We start from the raw sequence: 18,356 nt of genomic DNA on the forward strand, positions 1-18,356 counted from the left end.
ACTATAGCCACAAGTCACATACTGCAGCCCTCTACACTGGTGCATTGCTAGGCTCTTCCGGTTCAGGATATGGCCTTAATCATGCCAATAACACCACAATCCAAAATAAAAACTTAAGCAATCTGCCTTCATGAAAAACTACCTGCAGACAAAAAAGGAGAACTCCCATTCCGCAAAGCAGTCAGATGCACCAGCCTGAGATCCTGGTGCTGAACTAGTCTGAATATGGCTTATGAAACGAAATACTCCAAAGTCTAATTTGCCTGTAGATCTAAGAATTATAACAGTGTTTCATGTTCCAGAGATTACATTCCAGAGAAGGTAACAAATGGAGGAAGCAGGCAACAGGGAATCAGCCACAATCTCGCTCTCTGCCCATCGCGCACATACGTTCATCCTAGGGCAAAGCATTTGGACTCTAATCCCTTCTTAGTGGAAAAACACACATTTTCAAAATGAATCCCCCATCTAGAATTGAATTACCGTGAAAGCCACAGCCGGAGCGAGTCCGCTGATGAGACACGCAGATCTGGACACCTGCTTTGAGACGCCTGGGACCACAGCACTGCTGGGGTCTTTAAACGCTGGCCTTTCCGGGTAGGGCATCTGCCGCCCCTAAACCGCGACTAAATCCGGGGGAGGGGGCGGGAGGAGAGAAGGCGCTTTCCTTAGGCTTTGAACGATGCCGCTCTTCCTGCATCCATTTCTGCGGAACACAGACTTATCGTTTCAAAATGAGGAGAAAAACAAGGGGGGGGGGCGGGTAAGGGGGGTGGAAATTGCACCACTGCAGCTCCCCCAAAGAAGTGAGCCCCAAACTACAGCCGCGTCACGCAGTATCGCAGACAGCCAGGAAAATCCCCACATGCTAGCGGTGTCAGCTCCATTGCAGACCGAGGCGCGCTGCGCCCGGACCCACGGGCAGCCGCCCCGGCTCTCCGCAGCCTGTGCCGCTGCCAGCTTCCCCGCCCGCGCTGAAATCGGGCAGGGAAGAAGTTAAGGCGCCCGGCTTCGATGTGCAAGGCGGACCCACCGCGCCTTCATAAGTCAGAAACAATCGACCCAAGGTCGGACCTGCAAACGGCGGAGCGATCGCCAGGAAGCCCTGGAGCCGAGAATGGAGGGATCACTTTGTTTGCAGGCTAGGCTTTGCCTACGTTGGGGAGGGAAGCGCACCTCCAGCCGAAGAAAGGAAAAGAGGACCGGGCGCAGTTTCCCCAGCCCCTCCCTTCCCTGCCTGTACGCAGGGCGCAGTATGGAGACGAGACATGACGGGCAGCTCCCGCTCAAACTCAGGTGGCAGGCCCGGCGGAGAGGCACGGCCAGCCGGGGGACAGGGAGAGCGCCGGGGAGCCCCCACGCCACGCATACCCCCCAACCTGCCACCACGTAGGAGAGCAAGGGCCGCACCTGGCCACCTGCTCCGACTGGGGGCCGTGGGCGCTCGCTGGTTTAACCACCCGCATCGCCCGGGACACAATTGTCCAAAAGCGAGCCCAGAGCCCAGAGCACATCCCGAGAGCGTGGTTCCCCGGGGTGGGCGTGGGCTGGGCAGGGGGATTACGTCGCTCTCTCCGCCCCCTCCCCGACACCTCCTAGCCACTGGGAGGGTGCCGAGGGGCGGGGGCGGCGCGGCGAACCCGCTTGGGGCTCCTTTGTTTCTCTTGGTCCCCCTCCGGAGGGCCGCGTACGCCTGCCCTACCCAAACCGGGGTCTCCACGCGGGGGATCCCAGCTGGGCCCGGGCGGCGACGAGCCCCAGGCTGACAATTGAACCTCGCGGGAGAAGCGGGAGGGTGGGAAGGAGGGTGGATCCAGGCCCTGGGGAAGGGAGGGCGCTGCTGGGGCCTCACGAGCAGCCTGGAAGCCGCCGGGAGATCGGCGGAGGGGAGAGGACCGGGTGGCAGTCAGAGTCTCCCTCTCGGCGCCCCGGCTTACCTTGGCAGCCCCGGACTGGGCACAGATCATGCTCCCGTCAGCGCGCTGGTTAGAACCGGAGGATGTACGCGCCCCTCATCCTTGCCTGGCATCGGGCAGCATCCAGCGACTCGCAGCAATCGCCGCCCTCTGGCTCTGCGCTCGGACTTGCCCGGTGCCCAAGCGACCGGCGGAGCAGCCGGAGTCACCGAGTGACGGAGCTCAGTGCAGGAGGGGCCGGCTCAGGCAGAGGCGCGCGCGATCGCGGCTCCCACCACGGCGCCCCGCGAGCGGTAACGCGGCACACTTCATCGCTTTATCCTCCCGCCCGCATCCTCTCCCTGCTTGCCTGCTCCTCTGTGGGTACCAGACTCCCGAACCAACCACGAGCCGGGTTTGCTCTCATTAACGCCGCCCCGCCCTGCAGCCTCCTCTCGCACACACCCCTCCCTCTCCGCCCCTGCCATATATGTGTGCGTGTGTGTATACATATATTTGTATAGGTGTATATATGTATATATATATATATATATTTTCCAACACTCAGTCCTGGGCAGGTCCGGTACCCTCCATCCCTCAGCGTGTGTGTGTGTGTGTGTGTGTGTGTGTGTGTGTGTGTGTGTGTGTGCAAACAGTGTTTTCAGAAAGGATGCAGTACAGACACCCCAGTCAGGTATCTTATGACAGGTGTTCTTTCCTGTCTTAAACACTTTCTTCACCTTATAGATACATTTCAGCTACCCCCTTGTATCTGCACAATGAACACACAACAAACAACTGCTGTTACAAACGCAAAGGGGGAGAATGACCCCCGAGAATGCCTATGGTTAGGAAGCCTGACTTTCAACCCAGCTTTCATATGAAAGCACTCAGAATGCTAGGACTGAAAGTAAAATCTAACTCCCCTCTCGTCCAGACAGCAGAGACTGGTCACTGGTGGCTAGCCTCTCCCCTTGTGTAAATCTATGTACCTTAGGTGGGTATTTGGCTTGTATGTGTTCATAGCAGATGTAGAACACAAAAAAAAATCTCCATGTTCTGTCTTTCTGTGAGTCTAACTGCATTCCTCACAATGCTCATTAATTTCTTCCTATTCTTCTGCCTACGATGCCTCCCCCTATGTAAGCCATTTTCTTACACTGTGACAACTTCCCTTCTTTCTAAGACCTCCACTAGACTAAATACAGGGTTTGACCCTAACCAGCCAGGTCTTACACAGCCCTCCCGAAAACCAAGTTTCCTTCTGCTCAAACCCAGGTGACAGGCAGTGTCTCATTTCATGGGCCCACCTCTCCCCACTGATTTTGCTCTCACAGCAGGAACTTTCCAGAAACAGAAACCTGAGGCAAGCTGTCCTCCTCTCCCAGGAGCCTGTCCCTTTCTTTCCTTATCACACTTGGGGTTCTTAGTCCTTTCCTGGCAGATCTCTTTGTCTGACAGCATCTGATCTTTTGGTCAGATGAGCTCAAAGCTGACCACTTTGCAAACCTCAGCTAAGGAGCCATACAGAATGGAGGCATACAATTCTCCAGGAGATGTTACATTTGGATCCATATGGGTTTCTCAGACAAAGAAACTTCTGTAAGAATAGATTTGGTCTGCAAATACCAGCACCTGCCTTTTGAGGTTTCTAACCAGAGTCTTGAAGGAAAAGAGAAAACAAAGCACCAAACCATTTGCACAAGCATCATCCACACTTTTCTGTATTAGCACAGTCTCACCAAACCACCAAAAATGATAATTCTTCTGCAATGCAGCCTCAGCATGGCCCAGGGAAATTTTCTGTGTTTTATCATGGAGATGACTGGACAAGGCAACATCTCTCACAAAGGTTATTGATGTAAGGATACCAAGTTATGCTTTACTTCCCCCTGGGAAGAACCCCCCTATTTCATGCCCCACCCTTCCTCCCACCCAACCTTGTCCTGAAGGCAAAGGAACTAAACAAAGTATAAATATACAAATGATCGCATGTTAATGGGTTGACTAAATCACCAAACTTGTGTACATCATCTCCATGTCAGGTGTTGGGCAACATATACATTCATGTGGGCTACGGTTATATTTTGAATAGTCTCCGTGAAGTCTGGATAGTGTCATCCTGTTTCACAGAGGAAAAAGAACAAGACTGCATGGGTTCTTTTGTTTCCCAAAGGTCTCGTGGTTAGAAAACCTCTCATCCAGAGCAACTGAAGTCAGCTGTCTTACACGTAAAGAGAGTATTTAGAAAGGAAAAAGACTTGGCATGAATTTTATTTTTATTTATTTTTATTCTGTATCACTAGTGAGGTTTATACTCAGGGCTCCCTACTTGCTAGACAGACACTCTACTACCTGAGTGATGTTCTGGTTATTTTTCAGATAGAGTCTCACTTTGTGCCCAGGCTGACCTGGACTTTTGATCTGCCTATTTACAGTTTGCACTGTAGTTGGGATGGCAGGTGTGTGTCACCACATTCAGCGTTTTCTCCTGAGATGGGGATGGGGGTAATCTTGCAAACTTTATGCTTCTTATAAACTTTGGGACTGGCCTGGAACTTTAATTTTCTGATCTCAGTTTCTCACATAGCTAAGATGACAAGGCACATACCATTGCTTGCAGTTGTCAGTGAGATGGTGAGACACCATCTTATATCTAAGTTCTAAGAACTCTTTTGGCAAGCCAAAGTTACCAAGAGTTATGCTTATGTTTTGTTTTATATGCTTTTTATTTTTACATTTTGTACATAGGTGTGTGGCCCATTTTGGTTGACTATCCACTTTTGGTTGTGAGATTTAGGTTGTTGTTTTGTTTACTTGTTTGTTTATGCATATGGGTGTCCAATTATTCCAATGACATTTATTGAAAAGATCCTTTCTCAGTTGAATTCTTTGGAAACTTTTCAAAAATCCATTGATTATATTTGTAGGGGTCTCTTTCTGGACTCTCTATTCTGTATTGCCAAGTTACTTGCCTGTCTTTTTTCAGTGCTACATTATTTGATTTATACTATCTGGAAGCCAGGCCATATGAGTGCTCCAGCTCTGTTATTTTCAAAATCATTTTGACTATTTTCATTCATTTGCCTTTCTATATAAGTTTTAGGATCAGTTTATCAATATTCATGGCAAAAATCATGCTAGGATTTTGATTCAGAGTATACTAAATTTACATATCAATTTTGGAAGAATTAACATTTTAACAATATTCTAAATGACAGAAAACAATAGTTTTAAAGTCAGTAAGCAAGAAACTTTTTATTTAAATATACAGCAAAGTAAAATGTATATATATATATATCGTGTCTTTAAATGTGTAAGAATTTTAGATTAGTAAGATGTGCTCATAATGGAGGTGTTCGACTTAAATGTCAGCTTGCCAACTTGTCCTCACTCATTTTTACATCAAAAAAACCTCTTAAAGCTCGGCTCCGAGCCAGCCGGCAGTCTTAAAGAGTAGAAAAGAGAGAGAAAGAGAGCTAGACTATCATAAACTATTAGTGTGTATCAACAATTCAGCCCACATCAGAAGAAATCTTCAGAAATCAAATCAAAGTATTAGTTTAAACATTGAAACACAGCCTGACAAAGCCTAAAATTTTTCTGTGAGAAACTAGATACTGAAGATATTTGAAGTCTTAGCAAAAAATTAAACTAATTTGCATAAAAGTAACGTGGGCAAAGTATACTGGCAAACATTGATGAATGACTTATGAATGTTTGAAAATGCTTAAATGGTTCTGGGTGTGGTAGTACATGCCTGTAATAATCCTAGCACTCATATGCTGAGGCTGAAGGGTTGTGAGTTCAAGGACAGCCTAGGCTACAAAGAAACTAACAAACACACCAAGACTCTTAAATGGCCTATGAATCAGTTAAATGCAGAGGCCATTTTTGCCAGAGGCTATGGTTTGTATGTGGTTGAGAGGGTCCCCCAAAATGTCCTGTCTTGGCTAAAGCTCCCAGAGTAGTAAGTATTAGAAGGTAGAAGAACCTTTGAGAAGCAGAACACAGTGGAAGGCAGTGAATGGGAGCCCTGTAGAAGAAGAGATCACGCAGTTCACTAGACAAAGGTTAGTTCCCAGGAGAGTAGATTCTTGCATCAACAGTGAGCTTGCCTGAATCCCTCTGGTTTCCCTTCTCACTGTGTGATCTCTTTCTCACATGCTCCTGCCAGGATGCCATCTGTCACATCATGATCCAAGGGGTCCCTCACCAGAAACTAACCAATGGTGCCACCCAATCTTGAACTCTCAGCCTTCCAAACTGAAGAAGCTAAAGACATCTCTTATCTTTACAAAGTACTCAGGTGTGTTAATACTCTTTTCACTGCTGTAACAAAACACATGACATTAACAACTTAAAGGCAGAAGTATTTATTTCAGCTCACAAATTTAGAAGTCTCAGTCCACAGTTGCTTGTCCCATGCACTTAGGCAAAACATGATGGTGAGTGTATAGTAGAGGAAATAATTCACTTTATGAAGAACAGGAAGAACAGAGATAAGAATGGAGTGGAGAACAGCTGTAACCTTAACAGGCCCCCGTGCACATCCTTCCTCTAGCTAGGTCCCAACCCCCCAAATAGCCACTAGCTGGAGACCAAGCCTTCAGCATGTAAGCCTGTATGGGATATATCACATTGAAACCACAAAGTGAGGCACCAGTATTTTGTTATAGCAACACAATGTGGACTAAAACTTCCTCAAAAAACCTGTTACAAATACTAGTCAGAAGGTAGTGAGATTGGAAATTATACTTCTGATGGTGGGAAAGTAAATCATTCTTATCTGAAGTTCAATTTGTCACATTTCACAAGTTTTAAAATAGCTCCTGTGATTAAATGTAGTGAGTAAGTTAGTTATGTTGCATTACAATCCCAAAACTTAGTTGATAAAATAAAAGCTATGTATTATTCTTGTGAGTCTATAAATTGGCTCTAAATTGCTGATCTGGGTCAGACTAAACTTCTCTAAGCTGAGCTCATTTGTGTGGGCAGTGGACACACTACCTGGGAGCTGGCTCATCAAGGACCACTTCATCCCTGGGATAAACATGGGACAACCTGGCACTGTTGTTGCAAGTTGCTCCTCCTTCTCCAGCAGGCTAGTCCAAATGTGTTTTCATGGCAGTGGCTGGGGTCCAGACAGAAGGAGTAGAAATATGCAAATCTTCCAAGGTCTGAACTCAGAGCAGACACTGTCATTCCCATTTTATTAATCAAAGATCATCATGAACCAGGCCAGATTCATGTGGAAAAAACTCTTTCTCCACAGGAGGATCTTCAAGGTTGCAATAAGAAGATTTTTCTCTCTCTCGTATATAAATATATATTTATGTATTATGTATGTATATGTATATATACACATATATATGTGTGCATGTATATATGTGTGTGTATTATATATAAAGATACATATCTTTTATATAAAAAGGTATTAATTAAAAGGAATATATACACATATGTGTGCATATGTATATGTGTATTATGCATGCATATGTGTATATATGGATGCATATATTTAACAAACTGAAGAGTAACATTATTATCAGCAAGTAGGGACAAAAATAACTATATTGTCCCAAATCGGGACAAGATAACAATACTTCTGTGACATGAATGCGCTGAGAAATTCATTCTTGGACTGCATAACCATGCTTTACCCTTGGAAATCCAACATAGATCATTATGACCTCAGATACAGTGGAGTGAAGCTTTAAGCCCTCCTTTCTCTTCACTTTCTGTGACTTTGAAACATCCCAGAGTGCATCCTTCCCCATGTGGCATGTGTCACCTGAGATGCAGGGTCTCGCAACTGCTCCTCTGGGTTTCTTCTTTTTCTCTGTGCATCCCCTCGGATCTGTATCTCAGAGAACAGGCATGATGGGGAGTAGAAGGGCCAGGCTGGGATGCATTGCTCTCTGGAGTGCTTAGCCATCCTCGCCAAGAGCTTTAGGAACTATAGAGGAGCCAGGATGAGCAGCAAGTCCTGGAATGGGGTGCAGACTGAAACCACATATGCTCTTCAAAGAACTGCAGACAGAGTGCTTAACCTCATTAAACAGCCTAAACCATCCTAAAGGATGATATACCCAACCACAATCCTGCATGCTCTATGCCTACAAGGCCACAGAAATGAATGGTGTGGATGTGCCTGACTTCCAGGTTGCCAGTTGCGAGTGGAAAAACACTGAAGCCCGAAGCAAGGAGACTAACAGTGTTCCATGCAATCAGCCTGGGAAACAAACATCCAGGAATGAAGATTTGAGCTCTGGAAAGGTATCATGTTTCACCTTGCCACAGGTCTAGAGGCAAAGACATCATAGGCTGAGAAACCAGGAGAGAAAACAAAATCTTTCCCCCTCTTCAGTTGATTTGCTCAGGTATTTTGTCATACGAGCAGAACACTGATGCCATCTCCAAAGAAAGAAGTAGGATGTGGTGATGCACACCTACCACCCCAGCAACTATGGGAAGCCTAAAAGTAGGCCAATTACAGCTCAGGGGTGTGCCTAAGCAGGTACCTGGTGACTTGAGAGCCTATCCTAAAAATAACTAGTGAAAAGAGGGCTAGAGGTGTGGCCTAGTGGTCCAGTGCCATGCTAGCAAGCATAAAGCCCTGAGTTCAAACTCTAGTACAGCCAAAAAACAAAAACAAATACACAGTAACTTATAAAAGTTACTCCAGCTTAGTCATCTAGCCTGACTAACATGAGACCTTGACTAAAAAAAAAGATTTTTAGGCTTTGCAAATTATAAAAATAATACATGCACACTATCGATGTTCAAGTAATACATTGTCATAGGTATAACAATTTAAGTCGTATATTATAAATAGATACAGTGATGGAGGTATCCTTCCTGCACCTTATGTGACCCCTTCCTGCCCCCTTGAGATGCCTAGTGCAACTGTAGAATATAGCTTGTCTCTTCTGGTTCATAGTCATGTGTGCATGCTTTCTTTGTGTCTGTGTTTTTGTGTTTACTGAAATGCAGCAGTCCTATTCTACTCAGCCTATAACTGTTTTTCCTTTAAGGTTTTGTTGTGGACATTTTCAAGCAAACACAGAAGAGGAGAGGAAAGTGTAATGAAGAATTGAGCCCAACAGAAAGATTGAAAACACCTGCCAAAGAAAAGAATAAGAAATGAAGTGTATATGTAGCAATGGTTGAGGCAGGCAATTTCTTACACACAGCTGGGAGAATTCCAAAGTCCTTTTGTGGCAAGCTGCCTGCACACACTTGGTTTTGGACCAAGAACAGCTGTCCTCTAGGGACAGAAGGCCTATGGGGGAATCAAAGTATTGGTTTTGCATTTGACTGACCCCTCCAATCCTCTGGACAATTTTTCCTTTAAGATAGAGTTGATGCTGGGCACTGGTGACTCATGCCTGTAATCATTGCTACTCAGGAGGCTGAGACTTGAGGACTGCGGTTCAAAGCCAACCAGGGCAGGAGAGTATGTGAGACTCTTATCTCCAATAAATTATTAAAAAAAAAAAAAAGGCCAGAAGTGGAGCTGTGGGTCAAGTGGTAAAGTGCTACCCTTAAGCAAAAAAGCTCAACGGCAGTCAGTGCCCAGGCCCTGAGTTCAAGCCCCAGGACCAGCACAAAAGAAAAAAGAAAAAGAAAGAGAAGGAGGAAGGGAGGGAAGGAGGGAGGGAGGGAGGGAGGGAGGGAGAGAGATAGAGAGGGAGGAAGGAAGGAAGAGTTGGAACTGTGAGAAATTCTAAGTCTCAGTATTTTGGGTTAATTCGATTTTTTTTTTTTTTTGGTAGTACTGGGTACTCAAGGTCTCCTGAGTTTAGCACTATACTGCTGAACTGTGCCTCTAGCCCTCTTTTTGCACTAGTTATTTTAAAGATAGGGTTTCTCTTCCTGCCTTGTCAGGTACCTAGATGATTATCTACCTACTTAGGCTTCCACAATAGCTAGGAGGGCAGAAGTATGTCACTGCACCCAACTGTTACTTGAAAAGGAGGTCTCATGAACTTTTCTCTCAGCATCAGCCTCTCAAGTAGCTAAGGTTACAGGTGTGAGCCACAGGCACCTGGCCTCCAATTATCTTTTGTTTGTTTGTTTGTTTTTTGGCCAGTCCTGGGCCTTGGACTCAGGGCCTGAGCACTGTCCCTGGCTTCTTTTTGCTCAAGGCTAGCACTCTGCCACTTGAGTCACAGCGCCACTTCTGGCCATTTTCTGTATATGTGGTGCTGGGGAATTGAACCCAGGGCCTCATGTATATGAGGCAAGCGCTCTTGCCACTAGGCCATATCCCCAGCCCCCTCCAATTATCTTTTGAACTGAGATAAGTTTATTGTGATATTACATTGCTTGTTAATTCTCCTTGCATTTCTAATGTTTGTGCTTTATTTTTAAAGTATCATTTGACACATCAAAGTTCATGATAGTGAAATCTGCATATTGAATCTGCTTCATAGCAGAAAATTTGTTAATTTGATTCTAATAATAAGCAGCAGCAGGCTTTGCTATGTACACATATGTAAAAGCAGTAAGCAAGGTTGTTGATGGCAAAATCTGAATTACAGCTTTTCCTTCCAATAAAATGTTTCCATCCTGGACTATGATGAATTATACCATGATACAATGTTATATCTAACACCTACCCATTTATTTAGTGGTGATTTAACCTCTCCAGACTAAAATATAAAGGGGGAATTTGTTGTGTGTAAAGACTTACCCTCTAATATTAACATATATGATCCCAACTCTGTTTCTGTTTGTATCCTCCTGTTATGATGTTAGTGATTTTGTTTGAGATTTTTAACTTACTGATTATTATCTATTGTTACATAAATAACTTTAAGACTTAAATGGCTTAAACATTAAATAGTTATTATACATATCTTTTCTTTTCTTTCTTTCTTTTTTTTTTTTTTGGCCCGTCCTGGGCTCAGACTTAGGGCCTGAACACTGTCCCTGGCTTCTTTTTGCTCAAGGCTAGCACTCTACCACTTGAGCCACAGCGCCACTTCTGGCCGTTTTCTATATATGTGGTGCTGAGGAATCGAACCCAGGGCTTCATGTATACGAGGCAAGCACTCTTGCCACTAGACCATATTCCCAGCCCCTAAATAATTATTGTTTTGCAGGCTCAGTGTATCAGGAGTGGTTTAACTGGGTAGTTCTGACTTCAAATCTCTTGTGAGTTTACCATTAAGATGTCCCCTGGGAAGCCAGGGGTGGTGGTGCATACTTGTAATCCCAGCATTTAGGAGGTGGAGGCAGGAGGATTGATGGCTCATATCTAGCCTGAGGTTACATAATGATCAAGGCCATTCTGAGATAAGTAGGGAGACCTTCTCTTAAACAACAACAGTGAAAGAGGGTGTCCCAGGGTTCTGAGGGCTCCAGTCTGAAGGCTGGACTGGGGGTTGGGGAGGGGGGGGGTCTGTTTCCAAGAGAGATTCTTCCTGTTCTTGCAAAGCAAATGCTGGTTTCTGTAGGCTGCCATGTTTCTTGCATGTCCATTCAGCATGGCAACTGGTTTCCACTGAACTGGATGATCTGACAAGAGAAAAAAGAAACACAACACCTTATTTCATTTCAGAACTCACACACTTTCACTTCCACTATGTTCTAATTTATTAGAAACAAGTCACTAAGTACATTATCAAAGGAGGAGAATTGTACTTTACTTTTTGGGAATGATCTTTTTTTTGTGTGTGTGTTTTTTTGTTGTTTTTTTTTTGGCCAGTCCTGGGCCTTGGACTCAGGGCCTGAGCACTGTCCCTGGCTTCTTCCCGCTCAAGGCTAGCACTCTGCCACTTGAGCCACAGCGCCGCTTCTGGCCGTTTTCTGTATATGTGGTGCTGGAGAATCGAACCTAGGGCCTCGTGTATCCGAGGCAGGCACTCTTGCCACTAGGCTATATCCCCAGCCCAGGAATGATCTTTTTTAATGGACCTCTTTTTAAATGGTAACAAGCTCTCCCAGATGAGAATAGTTTGTATTTGCTTTGGAGTTAAGCCAATAATCTCATTGTCACCTAATTGTAGAGTTTAAACCATTTATATAAGCTGTTATTCACTGATCTCTTTGGTCTTCCATCTCTTCTAGTTTTTCTGATTTTTAGGTCCTTGCTAATTCTTTCATTTTCTTGAAGAATAGGTTAACTGGTGATGTGCTCCTTAGATTTTGTGTGTCTGAGATATGTATAGTATGCTAGGTATAAAATTCTATGCTGACCTATTTGGTTTTGTTTTCTGTCAATGCTTGAAAGACATAGCTACACTAAGTCTTCAGGCTTATCATGGCTGGTATTGCTCTGACACCAACTCTGCCTTACAATGTACACTGCTCCCTTTCCTCTGTTTCTTTGCTTTCAAAATATTTGATCACTAGTTTAATATTATAACTGTTTATTTCTTCTGACATCTACGTGCTGGCGACTTGGGTTGGGTTCAACTGGATAATTCTTCAGCTCCCAATGGCAATCAGCTGTGCTAAGCCATGCATTTGAAGTCAGTTGGCAATGTGGCTGCTGGCTTGTCCGGAAGACCCTCATGTCCATCTGGCTGTTTATACTCTTTTCGGCCAGGATCTTCCCTCATTGTGGCCTGCCGCCCTTGGCTAGTCTAACTTGGGCTTTTTCGTGTGATTATAGACTGTACCATTCTCCTAGATTTTTTTTTTTTAATCTTTGGCAACATGTACCTTTATCCTCCCTAGTATTTTGTGTGGTAAATTTGTGTGTGTTGATTTTTGTGACAAAGAAGACTCTTCGCCAGCATCCAGTTCTGCACTCCCCCCTGTGCTAAAAGCAAAGCTTCCCCAATCTGCATCAGTGGCCTGAATAAATCTGCTGAGAAGCCTGCATCATCTTCCTCACGTACCTTCTCTCTTCCTCTGTATGGCTGGAAGTGAAGACTTCCAGATAGTGGAACCATACACTGGAAAAAAAGCTCAAGTCTCAATGTGAGCCACCTCCCAGGAAAGGTGCACAGCCCTTGAACCTACACATATGAAGCCACTGTGATTTAACCACAGTCGCTTACTCCTGCTAACACAGGTCCCTACAAATTTCAAATGTGTTTTCTAATTGACGTTTCTCTAAGGTCAGAGTAGGAGCAAAATGGTATTATTTTATCAGTCCTATTTAAGATTGAAGACTCCACAGCTTTCAAGTAGACTCCATACAGTTCTTGTTATTTTATTTATTCACATAATTTGTTACTCAGATTATTAGGTAAATTATTAATTTAATAATATGCATGGTTAATTTGTTACTCTATTTATACTATTAGGTAAGATATTAGTTTAATAATAGGTATGGTTTGATATGAACTTAGATTATTGTCAATTCACCAGTAGTTTTGTGACATATATATATAATATTTTTATATACAATATTTTTAACAATAACTTTTGATCTGGGAATTCAGTTTCACATTTAGAAGAAAATAGCTATGTTGGACTATCTTGGCATTTTATTATTTCCTATACTGTTTGTCAACATAGATTTTTAAAAATACTTTAGAGCTCTTTATTCCCTTTTCTATCTAGCTATAGTATACTGCAATGTAATTTCCAAATTTGAGCATTGTGTTTTTCCTGTTAATTTATTTTGTATTCAGATTTTGTGTTAGACTGGGTCTAGATATAAATCTCTTTTTGTGGATTTGTGCTTGGAATATAGTAGAGATTTTCAGTCTGCATAATCTGGTGTTTTCTTAGCAAAGGAAAGTTTTCTTAAATGGTGTCTTTAATTTTCACTGCTATTTTCATTTGTCTTCTTTTCCCACTTAAGAGAGTTGTTAATTCGTTGGTCAAATCTCATCTCATAGTATTTAAAGACTCTGTAATGTCTGAGAACTTTATATTTTTTACTTTTTGTGTTGAGAGATTTGTACCTTTAGAGATTTAACCATGTCAGTTGATCCTCTCATTGACTCTAGTGGCAAGTTTTATTCTTCATTTTCTGTTATTACTTGTAATTTAATTCTTCATCAATGTCTTCAGTTTTATTTTGGAGATGCAATTTAACATAAATTATCCTTGTCTTGGCTAGTGAAAATCTCAATTGTATGTGGGTTTTTTTTTTCACCTAAGACTTCTGAACCTGGCTCTGCATATTCTCTTCTCTGCACTCTGACTCCTCAGTTAAAACCTTCAGTTCCTAACCAGATCCTAGCTACTTAGGAGGCTGAGGTCTGAGAATTGAGGTTCGAGGCCAGCCCAGGCAAGAAAGTCCATGACACTCTTATCTCCAATTAATCACAGAAAAAGCCAGAAGTGGTGCTGTGGCTCTAGTGGTAGAGAGCTAGCTGCTAGCCTTGAGCAAAAGGAGCCCAGGGACAGTGCCCAGGACCAGAGTTCAAACCCCAGGACCATCAGCAAAACAAAAACATAACAAAAACTTCAGACCCAGCACTTAAAAAAATTGCTTTGGGGCCTTTTGAGTCCTTTTTTGGCCAGAATTTTGAATTTTAAAACAACAACTAAAATACTTACACAATCATGTAAATCTATTCTTGTGATTCACAAGATTTTTCAGCTGTTACCAAGAAGAGTGAACGAGTAAATTCTCTGACAAGCTAATCAGGAGACTAGGAGGTGGGGCCTAGAGGAAGGAAATCAGATAGGTCACTGTGGATATGGCCTTGAAGAGGGTATTGGACACCAACCTCTTCCTGCTTTCCTTTTTGTTTCTCACTCATTCACAGCACAATATACTGCCTAGTCTCAGCCTGAAAAAGAGAGGGTGGGGGGCTAAGAGTTCTGATCTGAAACTATGAACAAAAACAGTTCTTTCCTCTAAGTTGATTAGCTTAGGCATTTTGTTACAGTTACAGAAAGCTGACTAACACAATTCTGAATCATTGCTCCTAGGGGAACAGAAGACTTAGTTTTCTATGAGCCTTTGGTCAGACAGACTTGTCAACAGCTGTATACATACCTTGTTTAAATGCATATTTCTGTTCAAAGACACGTTATTTCATGCATATAGTTGATTTATTAACATTAAACTCCTGGTCTACAGCACTGTGACTCAGGCCTAAATGAAGCACTAAACTTGAGGCCCTTTGTAAATAGAGAAGTCATAGCACAATGCATAAGCACACAAAAATGTGGCTCAATAACTACAGAAAGGACTCTGTTTACAGTATGAGACTCAAAACGAGAGCCTTGGCTTGTTTAACCCAGTTTGCTCTGGGTAACTCAAAATTTCACTATTCTACACAGTTCCATGGAATGACCTTGAAGGGAACTGGGAGATGTAAATGTTAGTGAGCAGTCCAGTTCATAAATTTGGAATCAGCAAAAAATGAAGATCAATTGCAAATGTTAATGAACATTCTGCTTTTCCTGCTTCCATCATCTACTACATCAAATCTTTCAATCAAGTGAGTGATCCTTTTTTGCTTTTATTATTAATTACTTTATTTATTTATTATTTCATCATAGTTATGCAAAGAGGTTTCCACTCAACATGTCAGTTTATGAGTATGCTGCATCTTGAGCATGTCATTCAGGAGAGTGTTTCTAATTAGACATAGATGCCATTTTCGTGGGTATTCACCATACCTTAATCTCTTACTTCCTATAGAATATACACAGAAAATAGGTACTTAGTGTAGACCAATTGCCAAGCATGATATCAAACAGTGTAGATGTACTATATCCCCCAAACCATGCTATTGTCTTTACTCATAGACATTAATATATGATCAGTCCATACTCACTCAACATCATCTCCCTACTCTGCCTCAAAACACACAGATGACTAGGATGATAGGCCAGGGGGATGGACAGCACCTCTGAAGAGTGGGATTAAAGCATAATTTCCTTCCAAACTATTTTGCTCTTAAGCTTTAACACCAAGGATCTAGTAGAAGAGTTTTCTACATGAAAGTATAATCTATCTAACAATGCAATACTACCAAAGCACATTTTAAATTTGTAAGACTGACATCCACCAGGACACAACCCACTACTGTTCCTCTGTGCTGTTTCCTGCATTGTGGGTTTGCTGGTGAGTGTGATTTTTGGACTTTAGTTTGAGGGCAAGGGCTCAGGTTGAAAGAGCATCTCTAAGAAGAGGGAGGACAGTGGAAGCCAACTTCTTCTGTTACAATTCCTAGCTGGGGGAAGAAGGTTGCTAAGGCCTCAAAAGGACCCGACATGTGGGAACCTAGAGAGAATAACCAATAGACAACAAAGATGCCCACACGGTTGAAAGACCTTTCTTTAAAAAAAAAATTATTGTTATTGTCAAGATGATGTACAGAGAGGTTACAATTACTTATGTAAGGCAGTGATTACATTTCTTGTCAAACTTGTTACCTCCTCCCTCATTTTTCTCCCTCTTTCCCCCCTCCCCCCCCAAATTGTATAGTTAGTTTACAGCATATTGTCTTGTAAGTACTGCTGTTGCCTTGGTTAGCTTTTTGCCCTTTGTCTCACTACCATCAAAGCATTCTGAGTAGTAGCTAGTTCATCTCTGGTTGCTGGTATGACTCAAAGACCACAGGAACTATTTTGGAACTACTTTGGATGGTGTAATTCTCTTGGGACTTTTATATGAACCTGGACCAATCAAAGAGCCTAAGTAATATTGGAGATTGAATCTTCTGCCAGCTTTGCAATTATATTTGACTTGGAAAGAAAAAAATTATATATCTCACATCCTGTATGACAGTGTAAAATTCATAATGCTAAACTTGCCCTGAAAGTAGGCAGATTACTTTGGCTTTTTAAAATTTTCAATGTTCTCCTTTGTAACAGAGACAGCAATTCTTACAGAGTTGTTTTGGAGAGGAGTGATAGTAACTGTGTGCATGTGTCAGTTTTACCCTTGCAGCTACTCTCTGATTTTCTCTGCCATCTTAAGATCAATATGTATTATCAAGTATTTTGCGCTGTGTAATTTCTAAGTGTGGACATAAGAAAGATCATAGAAAGACATAGAAAGCAAGCCTTCATCCTTTGTGAGGTATGTGTTACAGAAGGCCACTCAAGAGTTAAAGAGAAAGTGCCAGGTTTTGTTAAGAGGTGGAGACAGGAGCAAGAAGAAAGCTGAATGGAGAAACTTCATTTTGGTTTCCACAGGAAAGGCAAGGTAAGATGAGGGATTTAGTTTTAATCATTTCAGCACTCTTGTCTGTGGGAGTAAATACATTGAAAACAGACAGATTAACAACAGCATTTGTTGCACGGGGCTATGAAGAGGAATGGGGGCTTGGGGCTATGGCCTCAGAGAACTTAGTGACAGGTTATGAAAGGATAAGAAAGGAAAGAGACTGATAAAAGTCCCTTAGGAAACCCCTTGGAGCAACTCTCTCTAGAAAGAGTGATAGCCCTGGAGAAGGTCTGTCTGGGCTTACTGTTGGCTCCGTGGTGAGTTTATCTTCCCTGATGAGGATTCCTGGAAGGGAATCAGAACTGAGTTCCTCTCAGAAGGATCCATCTCTAGGCAGATCACACACTTCAAGGAAAGTCCATCCCATGGTTGAGGGAGGAGTCAGAACAGGAGACCTTAGGTTTCCTCTTTTCTTTTTCAAAGCATTCTTTAAGACAAAGTGCCATACTTGGGGATATTGTTTTCTAAGTCCTCCGAAGCCATGCCTCTGACTGACTCCTTTGTTACCTCTAGAAATTGGGTTACGGGAGAAGTAATCTCCTTCCAGTCAGAAATGATCTTTAGGATGTCAGAACATCATAATGTACAGAAAATATAAAAATATATCCAATATACATTCATCATCAAGCATGTTTATTTTGTGGAAGTTTGCAAAGATGCATTTATGTAATTAATCAACATTTTTATGCATCCATCAGTCTTGGATGCCATAAGATGGCTGAGCTCACCTTCTGTTTTCTTCAATTACCCCTAGAATTTGCACCATCTACCCCAGGGAACAGGGGTCCCCTTTTCCTTAGGTAGAACAACTCTTCCTCTCTCTCTCCCTCTCTCTCTCTCTCTCTCTCTCTCTCTCTCTCTCTCTCTCTCTCTCTCTCTCTCTCTCTCTCTCTCCTTTTTCTTCTTGTACTGCTACTAGGGCTTGGACTCAGCCTCACACTCTTGCTTGGCTTTTTTACTCTAGACTGGTGGTGCCTTACCACTTGAGCCACAGTTCCATTTTGAGATTTTTGCTAATTAATTGGAGATAAAGAATCTCAGGTACTTTCCTGCCTGAGCCAGCTTTGAATGGCAATTCTCAGATCTCAGGATCACAGGTGTGAGCTACTAGTGTCCTGCTGACTTTTAGTTTCAGGTGAAAAAAAAAAAGATAAGATTCATATAAATAGGTTCAGGTATTGGTATAGAATTATTCTGTCAGTTATTTTACTCTTTTCCACTTGAAATCTTCCTAGAGTTGATTTAATGATGCTCACACATATTGATAAGCATGATAAAATTACCTTAGGAACAACTAGAACAGGAAATAAGTAAGGGTCAAGGGAGATAGGCCCAAGAACTGGATGCCAGTTGATTTCAAT

General features: G+C 42.8%; 1 protein-coding gene across 1 annotated transcript in view; it reads right to left on the bottom strand.

Annotated features, from left to right (window-relative positions):
• Window positions 1–2,226, bottom strand: part of Hecw1 (HECT, C2 and WW domain containing E3 ubiquitin protein ligase 1) — a 288,520-nt gene extending 286,294 nt beyond the window's left edge. The window contains exon 1 of the mRNA XM_048339413.1: window positions 1,938–2,226. Within this exon, the coding sequence (XP_048195370.1) occupies window positions 1,938–1,967 (30 nt within the window). The 5' untranslated portion in view covers window positions 1,968–2,226. The remainder of the gene's footprint in view (window positions 1–1,937) is intronic.
• Between the last annotated feature and the right edge of the window lie 16,130 nt (window positions 2,227–18,356).

Source organism: Perognathus longimembris, chromosome 2 (genome assembly GCF_023159225.1).
Source record: "Perognathus longimembris pacificus isolate PPM17 chromosome 2, ASM2315922v1, whole genome shotgun sequence".
Classification (NCBI taxonomy): Eukaryota; Metazoa; Chordata; class Mammalia; order Rodentia; family Heteromyidae; genus Perognathus; species Perognathus longimembris.